Below are 17,848 nucleotides of genomic sequence, written 5' to 3'. Positions count from 1 at the left end.
TGCCATCATGCGCATCTGCCCACCTCCTCCTGCTAGAAGGTTCTCCCTTCTGAGCTCATATGGCTGGAGGAGGAGCGGGGCCTAATGCTCCATGGCAGGAAGTTTAGGTGTGATCTCCCTCTTAGCCCAGAACTTGTATATGTGAACACACACTTTTGGTACATCTTGATTCAAACAAAATATTCAGGCTACATCACCACAAATACCCATGGTCTTTTTCCAACACACACTATCCATGGTCCTTGCAAAATCAGATATTTCTAAGTTCTGAAATACCTTCAGTGGACCAGGATGTTTTTAAACAATTATGAAAAGGGATATTTTTTTTTAATTAAAAATACTTCTCTGACGAATGCCCTTCCATAGATACAGTTGAACACATTTTTGGGCTCTATTTTCATCTTTAACTTTGCTGTACATCATCAACTACTAATAGAAATTGATTAGTTAGTGGAAAATAATATTTTAATTGGTTAACTGAAAACTGAATTGTGCAATTACAGTGCACACAAATTTAAGAATTTATTAAAAGTATACACTGTGCTTTGAAGTATTGGTCCAATTCTGCAAAAGGAGAGGTTACTTTCTTTCCACAGTAACTGGAGTTCGAGATGTGTGCCCCTATGGGTACTTCATTTCAGGTGCACATATACTTTAAGTGCCTTTGATCTGAGATTTTCAGTTGCAGTGCCCATTCGGCCCATGCACGAGCTCCAGACCTCATCATGTCCCATATCGAGGATAAGAACCACCCCCAGTTCCTTCTCTGGAAAGTCCCTCAAGAGGAGACTCAAAGGGGAAGAGGAAGCAATGGAGCACCCACAGGGAAACAGGTCTCAAAGAACTCCAATTACTGTACAAAGTAGGTAGCCTCTCCTCCTTCGAGTAGTGTCCTGAAGTGGGTGCTCCACTTCAGGTGACTCCCAAAATAGTACTCATGGCAGGAGGAAGTGATCTTTGGAGCCAAATTTAATGCCAACAGGACTGCCTTGCCAACAATATCATCTGATCTGGAAGCATGTAACAGGGAATAGTGTTTGAGAAAAGCATGAATTCATGCCCAAGTCGCAGCCTTGCAAATTTCTGCAACTGATACATTTTTCCAACACTGCACGGACTTGGATTGGGATCTTGTAGGATGGGCTATTTTAGAAGGGGGCTCATTGTGACCAGTCTAATAACAGGAAAGAATACATCTTGATATGTATTTTGAAAGTCTCCTTGGAAACTGGGGGTCTCTTAGATCTATCCACAAATAAGACAAACAGGAGAATGCTATTTAGAAAGTCTCCCAATGTGGACAGAACCAAACTAATGACCTTCTAACGTCCAAGCTATGGAAGGCAACTTCCTCCCTGGTCTTGTGTGGCTTCAGGAAAAAAAATGGAATGTTGCTAACCTGGTTAATGTGGAACTCAGAAGACATTTTAGGCAGATGTGGCCGTAAAGATACTTTTTCCTTGAAGAAAATGGCAACGGGAGGGTCTGCCATTAATGCCCCTAATTCTCTAGCTCTCCAGGAAGAAGTGATGGTTACCAAGAAAGCTGCCTTCAAAGACAGGTGTAGCAATGCACAGTTAGCCAATTATTCAAAGATGGGTTTCATTAGGAAATTAAGGAACAAGTTCAAAACCTATACAAGTGTGTGCTCTCTAAGCTACAGAGAAAGGTTAATCAACCCCTTGATGAATCTATCTGTTGTGGGATGGGCAAACACTGAGAATCCCTCTCTGGGGGAATGAAAAGCTGTAACTGCAATCAAATAAACTGTGATGGCACTCACAGAAAGACCCAACTTTTTAAAATTCAACAGGTAATCCAAACCAGTAGAGAGGGAAGAAAGAAATGTGGAGAACTATTGCTGGATACACCAGTGGTGAAATCTCTTACTTTTGCAGGTGTTTCTCCAGATGAAGTGGAGCACTCATAGGAACGCTACTCAAAGAAAATTAAATATATTGTAACAGTTTATGGCAAAAAGTGTTAAGTAGGAGAAATAGTTTTTAAGGCCTTCACAGTTATTGTGCATTAGGAAAATGTTTGTCTTATGTATTGTAAGTAAAATCCATATGCTGAAAACTGCTGCTTTTCAAAAACCTACCTTCTTTTTGTCCCTCATTGAGCCCTTTCCTCGGACCATTATCTTGCATCCTGTTTCTGCCTCAAGCTGTTTAGCTGTTAGTCCTCTGGGACCAAGGATTCTTCCCACAAAATTGAACTGGAATAAAGAAGAGGAGGGAGAAAAATCTTTACTTCTCTTCAAATACAGCAATGACAAAATTATTCAAAAAATCTATCAAGATGTATTTACAGCTCTAAGATGTCACCATCTGTTGCATAAGAGCCTACACTAAATCCTTGATGTAACTAAAGACAAGAAGGCTAACATTTGTGGACTAAGTAGATCAGATGTTTGTGTGATCTTCACTTTATAAAGTAATTTCACTATTTTCTTACATCGCAAGTTCTCTCAATTTACCAAATTAAAATCTACAACACCCCGTTCCAAAATTTTCTTACACATTTACTGAATACAAAAACATCTGAGAGAATAAAAACAGAAATAATTTAAGCAACATAAAATGCTGAAAATATATACAACTGCAAAAAAATTATGAGTAAACTTCAGTTTTTAAATAGAGAAAAGTTTCAGCATAATGCTGGACTTATCCTCTTTTGCATGACCAGGGTCTAAGAAACCAAAGAGATTTCTATTTTATTGGTCCACTACTAGCTTTACACAAAAAAATGGCCAACAGAATTTTTGGTGTGCTGCAAGTTTCAGTCACAAAGGAAGAAGATTTTACACATGACAGTTTTTACTCAGTTTAGTGTTTGTGTTAAATGTTCACTAAGAAACTGACTGCCATCAACAAGGGATAATATTCTTTATATTATTGTTTTTAGAATAATTGTACTCAGCACTGATATATTCCTGACACATCCACACTGTGGTTTCTTAAAATTAGTTCCTCTCTTAACACTGAAATTCCAACTAACTATATATTCAATACATCTTGGAATTTATATCCATATAATATATGGAACAAGGTTGGGAATATGTATGAAAACATTTAAAATAGCGTTTATTTCCCAGACGAAAAATAAAGTAAGAGGGAGTTAGATTGAGAATACACAGCAGTATTTTAGGGTAACAAACATTACAGGAATGCTGAAATTATCTCAAACTAGCTATAAAACAAAGGAAATTCAGAGTAAATGTTAAATTTAAAAAATTTAAACATCAAGATAAAGAAATGCATAGCATGGGAACCCAAAGAATCTAAATCATTCCTGCCACTGGCTCTCCCTAGAATGGATAGACTATTTACCTACCTAGCAGGAATGTTGTGATGCTTAAATTAATTTTAATAAGGTGCTTTCAGATCATCTGATTAACAGGATTCTGTAAGTGTAAAGTAGCATGCATTAAAATATTTGTAACAAGGGGGAACAACACTGGGTTGCTGGAATACCTACAGGTGTAAGTGAACATTAATTTCACAGCATGTGGCAGGCACAAACATTAATTCATTTTTCATTATATTTTCCACTGGTTAAGACACTGACCATAATTACTCTATTTAATACAAACACAAACATGGTCTTGCCTAAATGTCAAGCTATTTTAGAGTGACGTTACTGTGGGGAAAGTGTTGCCACATACTGTTTTGTATACTGTTGAATACAGCAGATATCCAATAATACACTTTATCAGGAATTCATTTAGTTTTTACAACTTGTAAGCCCTACAAATTTTATTTAATCTTAAAATAACTTTTGATCTGGTACTCATGCTTTTGATCATTTTGCCACTTTTATAAAGCATCTGAAAGGAGTTCAGATCTGATTATTAAACTAATATACAGTAAAACCTGTTCCTTTAACAGGTTCATTCTTTTGCCAGGTATTAGTTTATTTTTAACTTCACTGCAATACTATTTTCTTCATTGTATCCTGGGCATTTGGGAACACATTAAAGGATATTTTTAACACATAGGAAGAGAAGCTACCAGCTGGCCCAATCTGAAGTATAAACCTGAACTACATGTCCTAATTTCGTACATTATTCTGACAACGTCACTGGTAAGTGATAATTTTACTTGTAAATCATTCAGGTATGTTAAATAAGCAGAAAGCTACCATTCAGCAGTGAAATTCCTCTCTGTGTTCCATGCAAAGGAACAGCAATGGGAACAGAAAAATGGAAATACAAGCAATGAAACTCTTATGTGCTACAAAGAGGCTTAACAGATGTTCAACTATCACATAGTACAAATCACAGCTACTTTTAACAAATACCAAGACACACAAATGTGTTCAATGTTAAAGTTTACGCAGATCTGATGAATAGTGCGGAAGTCTAGATTTTAACATCTTGAGTTAAAAAGATCTTAGCTGTGCACTTGTTCTGCAGTCACCTGCAAATCCACACAAAGATATTTAAATTCATAAACAGCATGCTGAAAGTTATTATTTATCATTGATCAGGACACAGAGGCAAAATGAAGACAGTCAGGGATGGATTCAAACACCAAGCTTCTACTTTCTTAACTCCACACTGGGCATGGGCTCTATATGCCCACCCCACCTCATCTCTCTCTTACCCTGTCTGTCACATAACAGCCATTTAACTGAGTCCAGTGTGGGGTTACAGGGCTCCCACCAGAAACTCAGGACAGACACTCCTTAGTCTGCTCCTACGACTCAGCACACTTCTGAATGCTGTCATGCTCTTTCCACAAAGGAGGATCTTAGTCTGCAAAGACTTCAGGTCTGCCCTTTTCTCCCAGAGGTACAAGATCTACCAATAAAATCTTAAGTCTCTTATTCTCTAGAAGCTGACCCTTTTATCTTTTTCCCCACACTGGACACTGGCTGCAAACTGCGACAAACTAAACATTCCTATAAACTCCTAATATTAAATAATCAAATCCTATTCTTTTTAACCCAAACGTACCTCTATGACAACTTCAAGGAAGGCCAAGAAACACCAGGCCATTGCCATTGCCAATTTGGCAAAACAGGAAAAATTCCTTCCAGCTAAAGGGGACAAACATCTCCAAAATCCGTGGAATAAGTTCAAATTAATGGGGCCACTCAGCTCCCAGCTCTTTTCCCATTGCCAAGCTGGCCAATGGGAAGCAGAGAGCCCAAGGAGGAGGGCCCCAGATCTGCATTCTCAGATATGGATTCTCCCTCCCTTCTAGGCCATCTATCTCACTGCTAGGCCAATCCATTTCCCACCACTCTGTCTTCCTCAGTTCCTGCACTGAGGGGAATTCTCTCCCAGCCATTCCAGCCCATTAATGCCACTCCAGCCCATCTATACAGCATAGAGGAGCTCGAATGGGAGGAGAGAGAGAGTCTCCCCTCACAGACAAAATATGGACTTTAATAGGACTGAAGCTGCATCTACAGACTTTGGAAAGTTGTGAATGACGGACCAGAAGGCAGCATGATCTAGTGGGACCAAAGGAAAGCACACAGAGCTTAGGAACTCTGCATAACAATTGAGGCAATGCTCAGAGGAGACAAAGGGAACTTCAGCGTTGCCAACTCTAGCAATTTTAATTATGAAACTCATGGTTGTTTTCTTATAGCCCCAGCTTCTGGAAACAAGTGATTAGGTAAGAATCGTAAGACTGAAAGGGACCTCAAGAGGTCTTCTAGTCCAGTCCCCTGCTCCCAAGGCAGAGGTAAGTATTATCTAGACCAGTGGTTTTCAAACTTTTTTCCTGGCGACCCAGTTGAAGAAAACTGTTGATGCCCGCCACCCAAAGGAGCGGAGGATGAGGAGTTTGTGGTGTAGGAAGGGGCTCAAGGCTGGGGCAGAGGGTTGCAGTGTGGGGGTGAGGGCTGGGGATGATGGGTTTGGGGTGTAGGAGGGGGCTGCAGGTTGAAGGGGGCTCAGGGCTGGGGACTGGGGCGCAGGCTTACCTCCAGCAGCTCCCAGTCAGCAGTGCAGCGCCAGGCTTCCCACCTCTCCTGGCACCGCAGACCGCGCTGTACCCTGGAAGCGGCCAGCAGTAGGCCCGGCTCCACAGATGGAGGTGTGCAAGCAGCTCCACACGACACTCGCCCACAGGCACCGCCCTCTCCCCAGCTCCCATTGGCCAGTTCCCAGCCAATGGGAGTACAGAGCTGGTGCTTAGGGGCAGCGCGCAGAGCCAGACCTGCTGCTGACTGCTTCCGGGGCACAGCATGGTGTCAGAACAGGTAGGGACTACCAGTTTTTACTGGCCGGCCACCAGGCTCCCTGGGTGCTGAGCAAAGTGACCCAGTGCCTTGCATTCCGCAACTCAGTACTGGGTCATGACCTGAAGTTTGAAAACCACTGATCTAGACCATCCCAGCTCTTAAAAATCTCCAATGACAGAGATTCCACAAAATCCCTAGGCAATTTATTCCAGTGCTAAAATACCGTGACAGGAAGTTTTTCCTAATGTCCAACCTAAACCACCCCTCCTGCAATTTAAGCCCATTGCTTCTTGTCCTATCCTCAGAAATTGAGAACAATTTTTCCCCCTTCTCTTTGTAACAACTTTTTATGTACTTGAAAACTTATGTTCCCCCTCAGTCTTCTCTTCTCCGAACTAAACTAACCCAGTTTTTTCAATCTTCCCTCATAGGCCATGTTTTCTAGACCTTTAACCATCTCCGCTGCTCTTCCATGGACTTTCTCCAATTTGTCCACATCTGTCCTGAAATGCAACGCCCAGAACTGGACACAGTACTCCAGCTGAGGCCTAAGCAGCACAGAATAGAGTGGAAGAATTACTTCTTGTATCCTATTTACAACACTCCTGCTAATACCTCCCAGAATTATGTTTGCTTTTTTTTGCAACAGTGTCACACTGTTCGCTCATATTTAGCTTGTGATTCACTATGATCCCCAGATCCCTTTCTGCAGTACTCCTTTGTAGGCAGTCATTTCCCATTTTATATCTGTGAAATGGACTGTTCCTTCCTAAGTGGAGTACTTTCCATTTATCCCTATTGAATTTCATCCTATTTACTTCAGAGCATTTCTCCAATTTGTCCAGATCATTTTGAGTTTTAATCCTATTCCCCAAAGCACTTGCAACCCCTCCCAGCTTGATATCATCCGCAAACTTTAGAATTGTATTCTCTAGGCCATTATCTAAATCATTGATGCAGATATTCAACAGACCCAGACGAGAACTGATCCCTGCAGGACCCCACTTGATATGACCTTCCAGCTTGACTCTGAATCACTGATGACTACTCTGGGAACGGTTTTCCAACCAGTTGTGCATCCACCTTATAGTAGTTTCAGCTAGGCTGTATATCTCTAGTTTGTTAATGAAAGGTCATGTGAGACAGCATCAAAAGCTTTACTATACACAAGATATATCACATCTCCTGCTTTCCCCCATCCACAAGGCTTGTTACTCTGTCAGAGAAGGATATTAGGTTGGTTTGACATGATTTGTTCTTGACAAATCCATGTTGACTTACTTATCACCTTATCTTCTAGACTTCTGACAACTGATTGCTTAATTATTTGCTCCATTATCTTTCCAGGTATTGAAGTTAAGATGACTGGTCAGTAATTCCCCGGGTTTGTTCTTATTCCACTTTTTACAGATGGGCAAATACAGAGCCATTCTCCAGTCCTCTGGAATTTCTCCCGTCTTCCATGTCTTTTCTAAGATAATTTCTAATGGCTCCGATATCTCCCCAGTCAGCTCCTTGAGTATTCTAGGATGTATTTCATCAGGCCCTGATGACTTTAAGACATCTAACTTGTCTTGTTAATTTTTAACTTGTTTTTTCCTATTTTAGTCTCTGATCCTACGTCATTTTCACTGGTGTTCTTTAAGTAAGATGTCCAACTGGTACAAAATTTTTGGTGAAAACCAACCCAAAAAAAAAAAAAAATCACTTCACACTTCTGCCATTTCCACTTTTTCTGTTATAGTTTACCCCTCCTCATTGAGTAACGGGCTTACCCTGTCCTTGGTCTTCCACTTGCTTTTAACGTATCTGTAGAATATTTTCTTGTTACCCTTTATGTCTCTAGCTAATTTAATCTCATTTTGTGCCTTGGATTATTTGTTTATATTCATCCTTTGTAATGTGACCTAGTTTCCACTCAATCTCAGTTTTCAGATTTAAAAAAAAAAAAGTTTCTAGCCCTTGTGTGGCCTGACTCATGATTTTTAACATTTGGGGTGGCAAATCTGGAACTTCTCCATCCTGCCTCACTTTTTAGTTCAGTTGTCTACCATAGAGCATACGAAGCAGCCATCTTTTCTCAGATCAGCAGATGATAGCCAACTTCACCAAGAGTGACTTTACTTCTAGAGCCCTGGAATCTGATGGCACTCGACTGCACGTGCCAGGTGTGGGTAAAGTCAGGTCGGAAGGGAAAATAACTGCACACTCTTGAGCTTAGGTGGGTTCTCCTTCTCCTGCCCATCGGTTGGCAAAGGAGAAGCTGCATGCCCCACTCCTGCTGGCCACCTCCACTTTGCTGTGCTGAGCTAAGGAACACAGCAGCGCATGCCTCTCATGCCACAACATCCAGGTGTGGTGGCAGCAGGGCACTTCACCGCTGAGTCAACACCGCAAGCATGAGGCAGTGACAATGACCCAGGCTTTAAAATTAAGCCCAAGCAGACCTCTACCTACGTCCATATGAGAAGGCTTTATGGAAATAGCAGCCATCTTAACAGAGAGCCTATGGCTTCAGACTAACTGATGGACTAGAACAGCCATTAAGACAAGAAAATTTAGTAACAATCAATCACACTTTGCTTAATTACGAAACAGTTTCTTCAAAATGTATCCTATTAAGTTTCCAATGGCTTAACTATATTTTAGCTTTGCTGAGATAGTAACTAGCCATTTGTTAGCTAGGAAGATCGAGAGAAAGGCAAAATTCACCAACACAAATTTCTTATTAACTCAAGATCGGTCTTTCAATTCAAACATGTTTCCTTGAAAGTCCTTAAAAAAAATCCATTTTTACTCTCAGATCATAGAATCATAGAATATCAGGGTTGGAAGGGACCTCAGGAGGTCATCTAGTCCAACCCCCTGCTCAAAGCAGGACCGATCCCCAATTAAATCATCCCAGCCAGGGCTTTGTCAAGCTTGACCTTAAAAACTTCAAAGGAAGGAGATTCCACCACCTCCCTAGGTAACGCATTCCAGTGTTTCACCACCCTCCTAGTGAAAAAGTTTTTCCTAATATCCAACCTAAATCTCCCCCACTGCAACTTGACAGAACAAGGAGTAATGGTCTCATCTGCTACCACTGAGAACAGTCTAGAGCCATCCTCTTTGGAACCCCCTTTCAGGTAGTTGAAAACAGCTATCAAATCCCCCCTCATTCTTCTCTTCTGCAGACTAAACATCCCCAGTTCCCTCAGCCTCTCCTCATAACTCATGTGTTCCACTCCCCTAATCATTTTTGTTGCCCTCCGCTGGACTCTTTCCAATTTTTCTACATCCTTCTTGTAGTGTGAGGCCCAAAACTGGACACAGTACTCCAGATGAGGCCTCACCAGTGTCGAATAGAGGGGAACGATCACGTCCCTCGATCTGCTGGCAATGCCCCTACTTATACATCCCAAAATGCCATTGGCCTTCTTGGCAACAAGGGCACACTGTTGACTCATATCCAGCTTCTCGTCCACTGTAACCCCAGGTCCTTTTCTGCAGAACTGCTGCCTAGCCATTCGGTCCCTAGTCTGTAGCGGTGCATGGGAAACTTCCGTCCTAAGTGCAGGACTCTGCACTTGTCCTTGTTGAACCTCATCAGATTTCTTTTGGCCCAATCTTCCAATTTGTCTAGGTCCCTCTGTATCCTATCCCTACCCTCCAGCGTATCTACCTCTCCTCCTAGTTTAGTGTCCTCTGCAAACTTGCTGAGGGTGCAATCCATGCCATCCTCCAGATCATTAATGAAAAAAGAAAAAGGAGTACTGGTGGCACCTTAGAGACTAACCAATTTATTTGAGCATGAGCTTTCGTGAGCTACAGCTCACTTCATCGGATGCATACTGTGGAAATTGCAGAAGACATTATTATATACACAGACACCATGAAACAATACCTCCTCCCACCCCACTCTCCTGCTGGTAATAGCTTATCTAAAGTGATCATCAAGATGGGCCATTTCCAGCACAAATCCAGGTTCTCTCACCCTCCGCCCCCCCACAGACAAACTCACTCTCTTGCTGGTAACAGCCCATCCAAAGTGACCACTCTCTTCACAATCTTTATGATAATCAAGGTGGGCCATTTCCTGCAGAAATCCAGGTTCTCTGACCACCTCACCCCCCTCCAAAAACCACACACACAAACTCACAGCAGGAGAGGGAGTTTGTGTGTGTGGTTTTTGGAGGGGGGTGAGGTGGTCAGAGAACCTGGATTTCTGCAGGAAATGGCCCACCTTGATTATCATAAAGATTGTGAAGAGAGTGGTCACTTTGGATGGGCTGTTACCAGCAAGAGAGTGAGTTTGTCTGTGGGGGGGCGGAGGGTGAGAGAACCTGGATTTATGCTGGAAATGGCCCATCCTGATGATCACTTTAGATAAGCTATTATCAGCAGGAGAGTGGGGTGGGAGGAGGTATTGTTTCATGGTGTCTGTGTATATAATAATGTCTTCTGCAATTTCCACAGTATGCATCCGATGAAGTGAGCTGTAGCTCACGAAAGCTCATGCTCAAATAAATTGGTTAGTCTCTAAGGTGCCACAAGTACTCCTTTTCTTTTTGCGAATACAGACTAACACGGCTATTACTCTGAAACCTATCATTAATGAAGATATTGAACAAAACCGGCCACAGGACCAACCCTTGGGGCACTCCACTTGATACCGGCTGCCAACTAGACATGGAGCCATTGATCACTACCCGTTGAGCCCGACAATCTAGCCAGCTTTCTATGCACCTTATAATCCATTCATCCAGCCCATACTACTTTAATTTGCTGGCAAGAATGGAGACCGTGGAAGACTGTGTCAAAAGCTTTGCTAAAGTCAAGGAACACCACGTCCACTGCTTTCCCTTCATCCACAGAACCAGTTATCTCGTCATAGAAGGCAATTAGATTAGTCAGGCATGACTTGCCCTTGGTGAATCCATGCTGACTGTTCCTGATCACTTTCCTCTCCTCTAAGTGCTTCAGAATTGATTCCTTAAGGACCTGCTCCATGATTTTTCCAGGGCCTGAGGTGAGGCTGACTGGCCTGTAGTTCCCAGGATCCTCCTCCTTCCCTTTTTTAAAGATGGGCACTACATTAGCCTTTTTCCAGATCAGGGACTTCCCCTGATCGCCATGAATTTTCAAAGATAATGGCCAATGGCTCTGCAATCACATCTGCCAACTCCTTTAGCACTCTTGGATGCAACGCATCCGGCTCCATGGACTTGTGCATGTCCAGCGTTTCTAAATAGTCCCGAACCACTTCTTTCTCCACAGAGGGCTGGTCACCTCCTCCCCATGCTGTGCTGCCCAGTGCAGTAGTCTGGGAGCTGACCTTGTTCGTGAAGACAGAGGCAAAAAAAGCATTGAGTACATTAGCTTTTTCTCATCCTCTGTCACTAGGTTGCCTCCCTCATTCAGTAAGGGGCCCACACTTTCCTTGACTTTCTTCTTGTTGCTAACATACCTGAAGAAACCCTTCTTGTTACTCTTAACATCTTTTGCTAGCTGCAACTCCAGGTGTGATTTGGATGTGTATCCGCTTCCATTAAGAGAACAGGTGAGGCAGAACTCATTCTGTCCCAAGATGTATAGTGGAATTTGGCAAAAGTGTGCTTTGAAAAGCTAAGAATTGGACTGTCCAGATGACAGTTTAAGATAATATTCACAAATGAATGGCACCATCACAGTCAAAATATTAAACAGATTTCTAATGATAATTTTAGATGATATACAGAAGTCTATAGGTACTGCAGTGGATAAACTGCAAGCAGATAGCTGTATTACTACTAATGCTGTTTAAATCTGGAAGGAATTTAAGGGCACATATTGAAAGATAAAGTTAATCACAGACAGTAATAAAAATGGATGCATCTGGCACTTACTTCACCTTTTTCTTGCTCACATTCTCCATCTGGTATAGTAGATGTGTAAGTACAAATGAGGTGGATGCCACTCTGACAAGAATCTGTTAATAAATAACAGAATCATGCCCTGCCTAACAATATTTGAGAGCCGAATGAGGACTATTAAAATACATGTTAACTGCTAAGCCATCAGTAAAGTCGAGATATTGAATTGGTTTAAATTGTTGACCAGGCACATAAATGTTCACAGAAGTGATAAGCCAGCTTTTTTATGTAGTAGCCTCTGCTATAAGAGTAAAAAGAACATTTTCTAAATTTAGAATCATTCATTCTAATTTGATAAAGTGACTGGTTGTAGAGAAAGCAGGAAAAATAGTTCTCTTTCGCCAACCATGAACAAGCATTAGGCTGAAGGGGAAGGTACTGAATTCAAGAAAATAGTTTAAGGCCATTTTTTTCTTGTATATTCAGTTTACTAAAGCTTGTTTCACCGGTAACTACCATTTCATTTTTTTAATCTTTAATTTTAATGAAGGATTTCTTGTTTTGTTTTTTCAGCTGAAGAAAAGATTGTTTCTGGGGTGGGGGAGAAAAGAGAGTGCGCGCGCATGCCAGGCAGCATCCCAGCTTGATCGGGGTGAGAGTTAGTAATAATGTCTCATGAAATTATAATGCCTCATGAAATAAAGGGTATTTGCCATTCAGAAAAAAATCCGTAAAATAATGCAAATGAGTGGATGATGTTAATATAAAAACCCAATTAAAGGATTTTTTTAAAAAAATACTAACATACAGATTAGTTTTTTTAATTGTAAAAATGCAGTTTATATATAATAGGATAATGAGTCAACATCTAGGAAAACAAACGTGTATGTAATATATTAATATTACACAGAGGGACAAAAATATTGCAGCATCAAGAGTATCCAAAGGAATGACGCAAGACCACGTTGTCAAATATTCAATCATTCACTGTCAGCACATTTTAATACAGATAGAGCTTTCACCACAATGCATGGATCTGAGCTCGCAACAAGCAGCCCACCTATCCAAAGAACACTTTTTCAGCTCCCACGTCCCCCAGACTCTCTCTCTCAAACCACACCTACCTGCAAGCTAGGTAGTGATGAAGTTGAAACTCAGTGCAGTACACACACAGAACTCTAACTTCACCCTTATGTACACAAGGTGTTAACACTGCACACAAATGTGGAAAATAAGCACTGACCACCCCATAAAAGGGACTTACATCAAGAATGAAACTTGAGAATAAAATTTGGCTGCTTTGATTGAGGTATAGTAACTGATTTACTGTGTAATGAGACTAGATAAGGCACAGTTTCCCTTGCTAAGCAGTTAACACTTTCTTTCCCTTTTATGTTACCTGATATATAACCGTCGCAGACTATACATGTTCAAATAATACGGTAGACCAATACTTCTATTAAGCTGTTTCCAGACATTTTTAGTAACTGCTAAAATCTTGAACACTACTTAAATAGCTCACAAAAGCAGTCTACCCTAAAAGACAAGTACAGTACAACAAACAGAGTATAAGACAGACAACTTTCTACTATGTACTGCAATAGTCTGTCCTGACAATTGCACATGACCAGCCCAACTCTCTAATCTACTACCAAGGTCACTCTGAAATATTTTGCTGACAAACAATTTCTTCCCACAAGAAAAAAAACCCTGACTCCTAATTTCTATTTCCTTCAGGTTAATTTCCTTCATAGGCTATCCCTTACCTTAAAACCCATGCATACAGAGCTCAAAATTAAATAAAAACAAACAGGAAAGAAACAGACTCCCAGTTTTAGAAATACATTCTGACAATACCATTTATTCTTTTGTGCATTTGGTCCATCAGTGAGTTGTGTGCCTGTTTGTTCCCTGTATACAGGCTGCACAGCTGGGCCATGGGCCCTTGAGTAAGCAGCTGAAACAGGTCTGTTTGTTGGTGCCTCGGTAAACACTGTGAGGCTCTGACCCTGGGAGTGTTGATCAGCCCCCGTGTTTGAAGTCTGAGTGGTTAATTGCTCTCTGGTGGTAAGTGGCAGATTGAGCTAAGAAACAGGAAGACTTGGTATAAGTAGTTGTTGGGTGCTATCTCCCTGTTCACCCCTCTGGGGGGTAGTAATCCTTTCAGGTTCCACCAAGCTCCTTCCTAGACATATCCTGTTAGTGCAGCCTACAATGGTCACTTACTAGGCAAACCTGAGATCTCAGAGCTGTGAGCAGAGGCAACTAATAGAGTTTTTGAGGAAATGTGAGGGTCTTTCCTTCCAGGTTCAGGTCGGTGTGTTATTCCACGATGGCCAGCAGTGGACTAGTGGTGGCAAACTGCAACAGATATGCCCAGTTATGCCTGAAGCCAGAAGGGACTTCCTGTGCATGAAGTACAAGTTGGTGGCTGTGCTGGAGAAAAGATTCTTGGACTGAAAGGGCAAGCAGAGACACTACTGAGAATCAGAGAAGCTGAGGAGTTTGCAGGCAGTCAGGTACAGAAAATATCAGTATCCCAGCTTCAAGGAAGAAAGGAATCGGGCACCAAGGAGCTGGAGAGAGAAGTTAGAGGCGGCCTGGCACTTCATAAGCAAATAAGGCATACATTTTTAGAAGTGACAGTAATTAATGACTAGAACAATTTTCAAGGTCATAATGGATTCTCCATCACTGACAATTTTTAAATCAAGATTGTGAGTTCAATCCTTGAGGGGGACATTTAGGGATCTGAGGCAAAAATTGGGGATTGGTCCTGCTTTGAACAGAGGTTGGACTTGATGATCTCCTGAGGTCCCTTCCAACCCTGATATTCTATGATTGGATTTTTTCCTACAAAATATGCTCTAGGAATTATTTTGTGAAAGTTCCATGGCCTGTGTTATACAGGAGGTCAGACCAGATGGTCATAATAGTCCCTTAGGGCCTTTCTAATCGATCAACCACCAGAGGCAAAAGGTTATGGTGGCATTCTACATGGCTGGAGACAAACAAAGATGGACAGGCTGTGACCACCACAGATAAGAGGACCAGGATGAATTCCACACAAAGTTCCAAACTGATCCCAGATCCTCAGCATGTAAACTATGAAGATATCTCGCAAGATCCAGATGGTCCAAGCAAACAGATATACAGGACAGCTAGGCCCAAGCTGTAAGAAAACAAGTTCACCAATAATGAGATCTTAAGTTGTCCAAGAAACAGACAATCCCTGCTGAGGGATTCAGTACTCAGAAGAATCGAACCAATATTCTACAAAGAACTAATGACATATGGGACAATGTGCTGCCTTCCCTGAGCCAAGATATAAGACATTCTGAAGTAGATCGGCAAGGATATACTAATGACACTGTGTTGCCAGGTCTCAGAAATAAATGCGTTCAGTGAACCTCGAGTGTACTGAAGAAGAATATCTACGCAATCTTCTCAGAGGTACTTCCTGTCCCATGAGCAAAGGAAGACAGAAGAGTCTGGAAGTGAACTGCTGGCTAGGTAAGTGGTGCAGGGTAGAGAATTTTAGTTTTGTGGAACATTGGTCCACCTCCTATAGGGTCGGGGGGCTGCACAGTTTGGATGGCCGCCACCTCAGTAGAAGGGAAACCAATCTAAATCAGGGACAGGCTGGCTAGACCCATCAGGAGGATGTTAAACTAATAACAAAAGGGGAAGTGTAAAAAGGGAAGACGTGCACTCATTTAGCACAAAATCAAGAAGTTGAAAAAAAATTAGACATGGAACCAAACAACATGGAGAAGAAATTCTTTAACTGCCTATTATGACACAGAGGCTACTAGCAAAGGGTCCCATTCTTTGCAAACAACCTTCACCTCAGATCTGACAAACCTTCTATACCAAACACATCTTACAGGATAAAGAATAACATGCAAGATACCTACAAAAAGCTCATAACTTGCCAAGATTCACTGTCTTTGTGGTGTATGTATGGGAAATATTGAAGGAATAATGTATTTATACTGAAAGTACGCTTTATGGACTTGGAATAAAAATTAGTTAGCAGAGGATAATGTGTCCCCATGATGGCTCATTCAGGCATGAGGGAGTTGTCACCATGCCCTGTTTAGCCAGTGATGCAATCCAAGGCTCAATTGTTTAGCTTTGCACAATACTAAGATTTTAATAGAGAAGGAAGATGTCCTTCTGGATCCATTCACTGAGGAAACCCCTTGTGGAACAGGGGAATTTTCATGAATATTTGAATCCTGGTTCTTGTGAAATAGGCTAGCTCTGCAACAGACTGAACTTTGCAGGGAAAACCTACTTTCCTATCTAATAAAGGTAACGATTAATAAGTGTAGATGCAGGTTCACATTTTATGATTTTGTTTTGTGTTATAACCATTTGTTTCCACCACTCTTGATTCTAAACTATTTTTTCTTAAATAAATCTTTTTTGTATTATTACAAGTGCTGTGTGGTATACATGAGCGGTGGTTTAAGGTAAACCTATTAAACTGAGGTACACTGCACCTGTGGGGGGACAGAGGAGCTGCAATTTCTGAGAGAAGCCAGGGGAATATTTCAAAGGGATTTGGGGTGCACCTACTGTTAACCTGCAAAGCAAAGACAGGGCTGGCACAGCTCAGAAAGTGCTTGAAAGGCTTGTGGTATTAGGGAGCTGACACCCAGGCAAGCACAGGCAAGAATCCCTGATGCTGGAGGCAAGGGGAACAAGGTGACTCAGTCCTGAGTACCCTGAGAACCATTACATCTATACCCAGGCTTCTATTCTGTCAAACAAGAGGAAGAGGAGTTGCTCATTCATGAGCATGAAGTCCATCTACTTGGTATTACTGAAACCTGGAGGTATGAGTCACATGATAGGTTATAGCCATTGATTTTAACATTCCAATTTGGGAAGGATCAAGCAGGCAAAAGGGGAGAAGGAGTGGCATTACCCGTTTCTGAGTCACTGAAAACTCAGAAAAAAATTATCTTGAATGCTTATGATCAATTACTTAACAGATAAAGCATAAAACGGGGTACTAGCTGGTGTCTGTTACAGACCTCGAAATCACACTAAGGAACAGGATGACTGCCTCCTTATGTACCTATCATGTGTAAGAAAAAGAGCTGCATGACCAGCTGGGGACTTCAATCTGAGTGACATATGCTGGAATTCTCATGCTGCCGCTACTAAAATATTTTTGGAATTTCTAAACAAAATAGATGAAATGTCCGAACTCAAAAAGTGTTGCAGCCGATAGAGGGGAATTCTAGATTAAATCTTGTGTTGGTAGATAAAGCGGAACCAATCACAGAACTAAAAATTAATGGTAGCTTGCACACAAGCACTCATGATTTGATTACAATTATAACAGGCAAGCAGAATTAAGTCCAGACCAGTAATATATATACTTCGTGATTTAAAAACGAAGGTTACTTACTTATAACTGGTTTCAGAGTAACAGCCGTGTTAGTCTGTATTTGCAAAAAGAAAAGGAGTACTTGTGGCACCTTAGAGACTAACCAATTTATCTGAGCATGAGCTTTCGTGAGCTACAGCTCACTTCATCGGATAACTGAGTTCTTAGAGATGGGTACTCTTCACTTATGGGTACTCTGCCACCTTGTGGTACTTTATGGTAGAACCTCCTAACTGTCCATTAGAGCAGTGCTACTCAAAGTGGTGGTCCGTGGACCGGTGCCAGTCCGCGAGCCATCAGCTGCCGGTCTGAGTGCACATCGGAAAAAAAAATGCCGGTCCCCCACATCAGATAGCTTGAGAAGCACTGCATTAGAGCACCTGAGCCCTCAACCCCTTCCCTCTGCATC

At 41.7% G+C, this 17,848-nt stretch overlaps 1 protein-coding gene across 18 annotated transcripts in view; it reads right to left on the bottom strand.

The window, feature by feature from the left end:
• Nucleotides 1–17,848, bottom strand: part of QKI (QKI, KH domain containing RNA binding) — a 313,946-nt gene that overhangs the window by 170,942 nt on the left and 125,156 nt on the right. For 10 of the 18 annotated variants that reach the window (XM_007071087.4, XM_037895127.2, XM_043544319.1 and 7 more), the window contains exon 3: nucleotides 2,102–2,218. The exons of 2 other annotated variants lie outside the window; for them this stretch is intronic. In XM_007071087.4, the coding sequence (XP_007071149.1) occupies nucleotides 2,102–2,218 (117 nt within the window). Of the gene's footprint in view, nucleotides 1–1,890; nucleotides 1,936–2,101; nucleotides 2,219–17,848 lie in introns of all 18 variants that reach the window. 6 more of the 18 variants (XM_043544316.1, XM_043544312.1, XM_043544311.1 and 3 more) reach the window with 1 other exon arrangement.

Source organism: Chelonia mydas, chromosome 3 (genome assembly GCF_015237465.2).
Source record: "Chelonia mydas isolate rCheMyd1 chromosome 3, rCheMyd1.pri.v2, whole genome shotgun sequence".
Classification (NCBI taxonomy): Eukaryota; Metazoa; Chordata; order Testudines; family Cheloniidae; genus Chelonia; species Chelonia mydas.
Note: the sequence above shows the minus strand (reverse complement) of the source record. Positions and strands in the feature narration are given on the sequence as shown.